The sequence below is a fragment of the Vanessa cardui genome, chromosome 28, assembly GCF_905220365.1.
Source record: "Vanessa cardui chromosome 28, ilVanCard2.1, whole genome shotgun sequence".
Taxonomy (NCBI): domain Eukaryota; kingdom Metazoa; phylum Arthropoda; class Insecta; order Lepidoptera; family Nymphalidae; genus Vanessa; species Vanessa cardui.
Window position 1 is genome coordinate 2,116,935 of NC_061150.1, and position 10,190 is coordinate 2,127,124.

The window sequence follows — 10,190 nt, forward strand, 5'->3', positions numbered from 1 at the left end:
ATTGCGACGCAATATGTCACTCTCGATCGGTAAAGCAGATTATCGCTCGCACTGAGCACACGAAAATAGATCTTAACCTTTTTCTTACCGCGACTGTACTACATTTTCAACAAATATTCGGATACCGTATTTGAAATACTTCTGTTTAGCACAAACAACATACGCAGTAAGTGCGAGTATATTAGCATAGATTATTAACAGTCTGTATGGTGAATGACCTTTGCCTACCAAACGGAAAAAATAAAACGTGTTTGTCTTTTTTATATTTTTAATTAATGTAATTACTTAAAAGTACTGTGCTGTACACTAAAGTAGTTATCAATTAATTTGCGATAACCACCATCAGAATAATTAAAAGTATTATGTGTCTAATAAATTTGAACACTATTTTAAGTAAAATACTTTCTTATTCCAAGTTAAATTTTGTCACACTTTCCATAAAAATAATACACCAAATTATTCCAAAAAAATCTTTTGACACTTAATTATTTAAAACTGTTTCAAAACAATGTTGACAAAACGTGTTGTCAACAATGGAACAAATAGCTTTTGTTAAATTACTAATGGTTGCCATCACCAAAATGTCCACCAAATACACTGGAAACCATGAGCCAACGATTTGCTATGATTTCTCAACCCAACCAAACCTGCCTCTCCCTAGAACTAGCATGAGGACGTCGTCGGTCACGGGTTCGATATTCGGCGTAACCTTGTTCCTCCAGGACCGCTGATTCGGAGATGATGCTAGAATAAAAAAAAGAGAAAAGAGTAATAAATATGTTTATATTAGTTGTTTACAATTGGTGAGTTAGAACGCGTGCATCTTAACAGATATATATATATATATGTGTGTGCTTAATTTGTGTTTATAATTCATCTCGTTTTCAGCGGTGAAGTAAAACATCGTGAGGAAACCTGCATGTGTCTAATTTCATTGAAATTCTGCCACATGTGTATTTCACCAAAACGCATTGGAACAGCGTGGTGGAATATGTTCAAAACCGTCTCCTTATTGCGAAAAGGAGGCCTCAGCCCAGCTGTGAGAAATTTACAGGCTGTTACTTTTACTTTTATGATTGATAGCACACCTTGGGAATGAAACGATCGCCTCCTGGCATTTTCTATTCTTATACAATATGAATGTATTTAATTAATTTGACAAAAAAATACGCTGAGTTTCTTTCGCCGGTTCTTCTCAGGTCAGGGTGTTTCCTTTTCCGAAGCGGTGGTACTGCTTCATTTGACCATCAATAATAAAGTGTAATGCTTCTATATTTAATAAAGTTATTTGAGTTTGATTTTTTGTGGCTGTGAAACCATTCTAGGAATTGTTCGTCAGATGCCAAAAATAATATAAAAGTTTACAAAAAACACCAAACACTAAAATAATATAAAAGTGTAAAAAGCCTAGAGGGGTGAATTAAAAAGCTATGTCAGTCCCCAGGACAAACTATCTCCATACCAAATTTTACCTAAATCGGTTCAGCGATTTAAGCGTCAAGAGAATATAGTTTCACAGCTATTATCATAACATAGTATAAAACAAAGTCTCAAGATCTTTAAAATTACTTAACGGAATTTGATGAGGCTTTTTTAATAGATACAGTGATTATAGGCACTCCCGTGCAGGATAAATTATGTACAAATAAAATTGTAATTAACTAACATGACTGTGTTTATAAATGAGAAAGGAGTGAATACTGAGTTTCTTGCCGGTTTTATTTTAAATTTGTATTAAGTATGTCAGTTTAGTAAGTTTTTTTTTTCATTTGTTGTATTTTTATTTATTTTGTGAGAATATTGTCTTTACATCGTCGATCCCACAGTGCCTTAAGACGAAAGTCTTCAATCAGTGCGTCCTACCCGTCATGACATACGGAGCCGAAACGTGGACACTCACGGCAAGGCCGGTCCACCAGTTTAAAGTCGCTCAGCGTGCTATGGAAAGGGCTATGCTCGGCGTTTCTCTGCGGGATCGCATCAGAAATGAGGCGATCCGCCAGAGAACCAAAGTCATCGACATAGCCCACCGGATTAGTAAGCTGTTGTGGCAGTGGGCTGGGCATATTTGCCGCAGAACCGATAACCGTTGGGGGAAACGTGTTCTAGAGTGGAGACCGCGTCTCGGCAAACGTAGTGTAGGACGTCCTCGGGCACGGTGGAGTGACGACTTACGCAAGACGGCTGGCAGGAGCTGGATGCGAGTAGCCCAAGAACGATATCAGTGGCGTGCAATTGAAGAGGCCTATGTCCAGCAGTGGACGAAAATGGGCTGATGGATGGACAGATGGATGGATGGATTGTAAAGAGCGACCTTGAGTACGAATTCGTTCATGTTCGCATACGAATGTCCACCAGCGTCCTTTCTGGTGATTTTATTTCGATTGATTTGAAATAATTTCCTTTTTTTTATACATTTTGTAAAGCTAAGAAAACGGTTATATTTTTAAAATAATCTTCGGGCCAAGTTTCATAATGATTTTTTTAGTTTTTAAGGCATTTTTGAGGAAAAAAACCAAAAAAATATTGAAATAAATTCGTTTTTCGTCTCGCATTTTTAAATATGAACCGATAATTATTGTTTAAATATTGGCAAATATCCAGTGTTTAATCGTTTTTATAAAACAAAAGAATATAATAATATATTTATTTATTTTATTTTATTTTTTATTATATGAAAATAGATTTTAATTAATACTTTTTTTTAAATAAATTTTTGAAGTTGCATTATTGACAAATTTTAAAAAAGGCTAAAAAACGTGATAACTCAAAAATGGTTCACTTTTGGATTATACATGGTTGTGGTTAAAATTATTGCAAATAGTCACTCCTATCACCGCCTAACGCATATACGTCGAATTACCAATAACCCTGTATATATATAGTGGTGCTTGCCTGGGTTTGAACCCGAAATCATCGGTTAATATGCACGCGTTCTAACCACTGGGCCATCATGATGACCTACACACAGTTAAAGAAATACTTAAACCTCGAAGAGTTTGAAGAGATTTAGAAAGGCTTTGTAACTTACCGCCAGATCGGCGCTGCGATCGCTATGTGTCAGAGCGAGAGGAGCTCGACCGACGTAAGAGTGAGCAGGACGACAATAGGATGTGAACTACCGCCACAGTCGCGTATATAACGGTTTGGTATTTATTCAACCATAAGATAAATTCTGTCCTGCAATCCTGAAAGATAATTTAATTATAAGGTATTTTTTAAGAAGTTAATTTTATAATTTTTGTCTAGTCATCAATGTGAATACATGTGTCTAATTTCATCGAACTTCTGCCACATGTGCATTCCATCAACCCGCATTGGTACAGCGGTGGAATATATTCCAAACCCACTCCTTAATGGAAGAGGAGGCCTTAGCCCCGCAGTGGGAAATTTACGGGCTGTTACTTTACTTTATATATATATATACATATATATATTCAAATGCAAAAGTTATCATGCAATTGAATTAATCATATATTTCTTTTTGTGGTATAGGTTGGCGGACGAGCATATGAGCCACCTGATGGTCACCATCACCCATAGACAATGAAGCTGTAAGAAATATTAACTATTCCTTACATCGTCAATGTGCCACCAACTTTGGGAACTAAGTTGTTATGTCCCTTGTGCCTGTTCCCTTCAAACCGGAACACAACAATGCTGAGTACTGTTATTTGTCGGTAGAATATCTGATGAGTGGGTGGTACCTACCCAGACGGGCTTGCACAAAGCCCTACCACCAAGTAAATAAAATTATTGTACAGTCAGAGTAAGAAAACCTTCTTCAGCCAAATGCCTTTATCAAGTCTTAAGCTCTTAGTGCCTTTTGAATCTAAACATAGAATCACTGAGACGCAATATGTCATTCTCGATCGGTAAAGCAGATTATCGCTCACACTGAGCACACGAAAATAGATCTTAAGCTGACGAACCTTTTCTTACCCGTAAAGTTATAGTTAGTAATCAAGTAAGCATATTATGGTGATCTAAATATTCGTGTCTTATATAAAATTAAATTTTGTTCCATTTGCTGTCGAAACGCTTGACCCTTGGAGTAGTGGTGCAAAAAGCTTCATCAAAAGTGTAACACCTCGCCTCATCGCCTCCACTGGTGACATGAGGGCTGGTTCGTTTGCCCAGAGGATCGGAATTGCGATTCAACGGGGAAACGCCGCTAGCATTCTTGCCACCATTGCACGCGGTCAAGATTTATACAGTAACTAGTTTTAGTTCATATTTGTATATATTTAACTTTGAAAAATAAACCCAGAAGAGGAATGACGTAACTGCTGACAGGCGGATTTAAATTTCAAATCAAAAAACTTACATTTTTGTAGATGTTATCTGTGGTACAGTTGCCTGAGTGAATGACGTCACAGCATGACCAGGGTACCGTGGCAGGGGTTCTGGAGACGAAAGAAATTAATTAGTCAATATATCATTCGTTTTTGTTTTATTATTGATTCCTGGAACTGAAGGTAGGATTGGAACAGCTCGATGGAACACCGGTTCATAAATTTACTGACTGTATCTTCTTTTTAATTTATTTCTCTTTAACAGCGTATCAGGCGAGATGACCCAGTGGTTAGAACGCGTGCATCTTAACCGATGATTGCGGGTTCAACCCCAGGCAAGCACCGCTGAATATTCACGTACTTAGTATTTATAATTCATCTCGTGCTCGTCGTCGAACGAAAACCTCGTGAGGAAACCTGCATGTGTCTAATTTTGTAGAAATTATGCCACACTCGAAACCACCAACCTGCATTGGGGCAGAGCGGTGGAATATCCCCCACACCTTCTCCTCAAAAGGAGAAGAGGGCTTAGCCCAGCAGTGGGAAATTTACAGGCTGTTGTTGTTGTTAACAGCGTTATCGTTTACAGAATTATCCAAAAATATATTAAACCGCCGTATCGTTAAATAAGAACTATATTAAGTGAACCATGGGTTACGGTTTGGGGTGTATTTTCTACCAAAAAAACCAAGAAGAACTGAGGCGATCATTTCTAATCTAAGCTAGACGCTAACAGTGTTAGTTTCATTAAAATCGGTCAAGTAGTTTCATAAATATACCTATATTTTTTATTTATAGTTCACTAGCTGTTTCTAATTTTGAGGTGGGCTTAATTTATTATTTTATTTTACTTATAATACGATCTCTCACAGACAACCTTTGGTTATAGGAGCTTAAGACGAGAGCAGGTAAGTGCAGATAGAAAGAGGAGATAATAACTGTTACAATAACACCCAAATAATACACATATAATAATATCAGATGTATCAAGATATATACATAATTAGTAAAGTAACAGCCTGTACATTTCCCACTGCTGAGATAAGGCCTCCTCTTTCATTAAGGAGAGGGTTTGGAACATATCCCACCACGCTATTCCAATGCGGGTTAGTGGAATGCACAAGTGGCAGAATTTCGATGAAATTAGACACATGCAGGTTTCCTCACGATGTTTTCCTTCACCGCCGAGCATGAGATGAATTATAAATACAAATTAAGCACATATATATAGTGGTACTTGCCTGGGTTTGAACCCGCAATGATCGGTTAAGATGCACGCGTTTTAACCACTGGGCCATCTCAGCTCATATTACATAGGTATATGGACAGATAAGAGTTTTTCAAGAGATGTTTAAAGACAAGGATTTCGATTGCCGAATATCATTGGGATTTAATATAAATATAATCTTATATATTTATCTATATAATCCTGTATTCAATAATATGTTTTTTATTATTATATTCTTCCAAATTTGAATTTACGATTTGGCAAAATTAAAATACAAACTATAAGTTATAAATATTCTTACGTGTTATTCTGATCGCAGCATCGAAACTGGATGCGCAGTGAGTCACTTATGAACCCGTCTTGTTCCAGACCTTTCTGTGAATATAATTACCAATATATTTAATAAATATCAATGAAACAGCGTATGAGTACATAAGAGGAAGTTTGAAAGTGACACCGATAGCCGAGAAGTTATGTGGAAGGCGGCTATCATGGTATGGGCATGTAATGCGGAGGAATGAGGAACATATTGTGAGGAAGGCCTTGAGCATGGATGTGGATGGATGTAGAGGTAGAGGACGACCAAGGAAACGATGTATGGATTGTGTGAAAGACGATATGGTTAGAAAGAATGTTACTTGTGAGATGACGTCTGACAGAAGTATGGAAGGAGACATGCTGCGCCGACTCCAAATAAAATTGGGATAAGGTCAGGAGGATGATGATCAATGAAACAGCGTAGGAAGTGAGCATCGGCAAATTCAATAAAACCGATCACTGCCGATTCACCACCAAAATCAAAATAAATTTTATTCAAGTAGGCTTTTATAAGCACTTTTGAATCGTCATTTTACAATTAAGTGAAGCTACCACCGGTTCGGAAAGTAGATTGAGAAAGTACATGATATAATGATATAATAGACTATTTGTTGAGATAGTATTCTTATTGTTGCTTGTGTTGCTGAAAATAAAACCTTGCATCCTTAATATTACGTACCTCAGTTATATTAGACGAAAAGTAGTAAATAAGGGCGCACTCCAGAAGCATCAACAGTATCACCAGTGTTCCGTACTGTATATGAAAATGATTTAAGTTATTTAAAGCACAACAAACACAACAACAACAACAACAACAACAACAGCCTGTAAATTTCCCACTGCTTTGCTAAGGCCTCATCTTCCTTTGAGAAGAAGGTTTTGGATTGTATTCCACCACGCTGTTCCAATGCGAGTTGGTGGAATACACATGTGGCGGAATTTCTATGAAATTAGACACATGCAGGTTTTAGAATTATAAACACAAATTAAGCACATGAATATTCAGTGGCGCTCTGAGTTTGAACCCGCAATCATCGGTTAAGATGCACGCGATTCCACTGGACCGTCACGGTTTATAAAGTTTTACTAAGCATAAACAACTACACTCTACAACTGTAGTTTCGTAATTAACTACTACCCTAAAAGAGTATTTATAGATTATAGCAGTATAATCTATAAATACTCTTTTAGGGTAGTAGTTAAAGAGGTATTAGAGGTATTAGAGGTATAGTTAAAGAGGTTATGATCATTTATAACGATGATTATGTTTTTTTTTTTTTATGGTAGGTTTGCGGACGACCATATGGGCCACCTAATGGTAAGTTGTCACTATCACCCATAGACAATGACGCTGTAAGAAATATTAAATATTCGTTACATCGTCAATGCGCCACCTGCCTTGGTAACTAAGATGTTATGTCCCTTGTGCCTGTAGTTACTGCTCACTCACCCTTCAGACCGGAACACAACAATACTGAGTACTGTTATTTGCCGGTAGAATAACTGGTGAGTGGGTGGTACCTACCCAGACGGGCTTGCACTAAACCCTACCACCAAGTAAACTTGAACTACATCATCATAGTTTCTAGTCCGTTATCAGTTTTAAGTTTATATACTTGTGGTTACAAAACATCAGCAGATCTTGGCTGGAGTTGAAACTCGTCTATCTTGAAAAACGGAGTCTACACTGAGTTGTAAATTTATTAAATATTATATGCTAATTGTCGTCCACAGCTTCTTTTAGGGTGTTGATTATCACGTGTTAGGCAAAACAGTAGCCTATGCTTTTCTTTGGAGTTCAAGTTAGCTGCATACCTATCAAATTCAGCGGTTTAGTCATAAAAGAGCAACCGACAGACAGTTACTTTCATATTTATAATATTAATTATATATATTGTTTTGAGAGTCGAGGTGGCCCAGTGGTTAGAACGCGTGCATCTTATAGTTATATAGTTACAAATTTCATAGAAATTCTGCCACATGTGTATTCCATCAACCCGCATTGGAACAGCGTGGTGGAATATGTTCCAAACCCTCTCCTCAAAGGGAGAGGAGGCCTTTAGCCCAGCAGTGGGAATTTACAGGCTGTTGCTGTTGTTATTGTTTTAAATATAGATTTTTTTATGTTATATAGTCTGTACTTAATTTGTTTACTTTGTGTGTTTGCTATAAATTTACTTTTTATTTAAACACAATGCTGTGCTATTCTTGTACAGTCAGAGTGAGAAAACCTTCGTCCATTCATTCCACCAATCCGCATCGTAACAGCGAATATGTTCCAAACCCATTCCTCAGTGGAAGAGGATGCCTTAGCCTAGCAGTAGCGTTTTTGTGCGCTTTTTAAATATGGAATTTTTAATATGATATTTTATATATATGATATGAAATAAAAAACACAACTTTTACTGGGTTCCTTAACTTCTACTAAATAATATAAAATTGATTTTAGAAAACAGTCAAATAGCCTATTGAATTAATCATATAAACAAAAGTTGTACAGTCAGAGTAAGAAAACCTTCGTCAGTTTTCAAATTCATTCCTTTATCAAGTCTTGAGCTCTTAGTACCTTTTGAATCTAAATATCAAATCATTGTGACGCAATACGTCACTCTCGATCGGTAAAGCAGATTATCGCTCACACTGAGCACACGAAAATAGATCTTAAGGTGACGAACCTTTTCTTACCGCGACTGTAGTAGACACCATCGCAAATTAATTCCCTTAATCTGTGGCCCAAACAATTATCCTTCAATAAGTCCTCACCATAAACAGCAGGAATTGAGATCCAGTAAGTGCCCCATAGAGACCCATGGCTGATATGAAGAAAATGAACCCGCTGAACAGGGCACCAGATATGCCAACTTGAACTGATGCATCCTTCACGAGCATCTGGAGTACAAAAAAAATAGTATTACATCAATTGCTGTATTTTTATGGTATAGGTTGGCGGACGAGATAAAGGCCACCTGATGGTAAGTCACCATCACCCATAGACAATGACGATGTAATTAATATTACTATTCCTTACATCGCCAAAGCGCCACCAACCTTGGGAACTAAGATGTTATGTCCCTTGTGCCTGTAGTTACTGGCTCACTCACCCTTCAAACCGGAACACAACAACACTGAGTACTGTTGTTTGGCGGTAGAATAACTAGTGATTGGGTGGTACCTATCCAGACGGGCTTTCACAAATCCCTATTACCAAGTATGTATAATGTTACACTTTTACCAATAACTTAATTTGTAAAAAAAAAATGCACTGGTAAAGGCATATTATTCAATACAAGATTATAACATTACACAGTATAAAACAAAGTCGCTTACCACTATCAACCCTATGTATGCTTAGATCTTTGAAATTACGCAACGGATTTTGATGCGGTTTTTTTTAATAGATAGAATGATTTAAGAGGAAGTTATTAGTGTATAATACATAGACAATATAGTATAGAAACACTGATATTTTTAGTTGTTTCTAATCTGATTTCGTAAATAAACAAATTCTGTATTTATTTATAGATGACAAAAAGCGTGAAGCGTTGACTTCCTGGCAGGATATCACATACATATATAATTGTATTTAACTAACATGAATGTATTTTTAAATGTTGAACAGTAACTACTGAATTTCTTGCCGGTTCTTCTCGGTAGAATCTACATACCGAACCGATGGTATCTCCACTTAATATTATGGCGACCTCCGTGGTCGAGTGGTGTTTGCGCCGGTTTTCATGGGTACGCCACTCCGAGATCCCGAGTTCGATTCCCGGCCGAGTCGATGTAGATTACCATTAGTATTCTATGTTGTCTCGGGTCTGGGTGTTTGTGGTATCGTTACTTCTGATTTTCCATAACACAAATGCTTTAGCTACTTAAATTGGGATCAGAGCAATGTATGTGATGTTGTCTCAAATTTATTTAATTATTTAATATAGTTTAATTTTTCAAAAGTCGTAAAAGCCTAAATAAAGTATTGATTTATTTTTTTTGTTTTTAATTTTAAATAAAAGAACTTTATATAGCACAGTGAAATAGATTACCCATGATGACATAATAACCCCTACTATATCTATCTATTTCGTTTATCTATTATAGATCGTGTAATAGCAGACGATTATATTATTTATAGGTAAGGAGGTCAACGCATCGATATACGATACGCTGTAACACAATAGGTCATATACTTTCCGTATTTTCCTGTTGTCATGGCATAATGGTAATATGGATGTTCTTTTAGGTCGCAGGTTCAAATTGAAGCATCATTTTTTGTTACAACAACAACAACAACAGTCTGTAAATTTCCCCGTGCTGGGCTAAAGAGTCTCGCTTTGAGGAGGTTTGGAACA

General features: G+C 36.8%; 1 protein-coding gene across 1 annotated transcript; it reads right to left on the reverse strand.

The window, feature by feature from the left end:
• Positions 1 to 8,731, reverse strand: LOC124541719. Its single transcript, XM_047119655.1, has 6 exons — positions 8,605 to 8,731; positions 6,521 to 6,595; positions 5,825 to 5,898; positions 4,328 to 4,406; positions 3,032 to 3,188; positions 1 to 744 (listed from the first exon to the last, which is right to left on the reverse strand). The coding sequence occupies exons 1-5, from the start codon at positions 8,728 to 8,730 to the stop codon at positions 3,054 to 3,056; spliced, it is 489 nt and encodes a 162-aa protein (XP_046975611.1). The 5' UTR covers position 8,731; the 3' UTR covers positions 1 to 744; positions 3,032 to 3,053.
• Positions 8,732 to 10,190: the final 1,459 nt, after the last annotated feature.

Coding starts and splice junctions, on each gene's coding strand:
- LOC124541719 (XM_047119655.1), bottom strand. CDS start 8,730: ATGCTCGTGAAGGATGCATCAGTTCAAGTTGGCATATCTGGTGCCCTG. Junction 5,899..6,520: donor TTTCGTCTAATATAACTGAG/GTACGTAATATT, acceptor TTATATTCACAG/AAAGGTCTGGAACAAGACGG. Junction 3,189..4,327: donor CAGATAACATCTACAAAAAT/GTAAGTTTTTTG, acceptor ATTATCTTTCAG/GATTGCAGGACAGAATTTAT.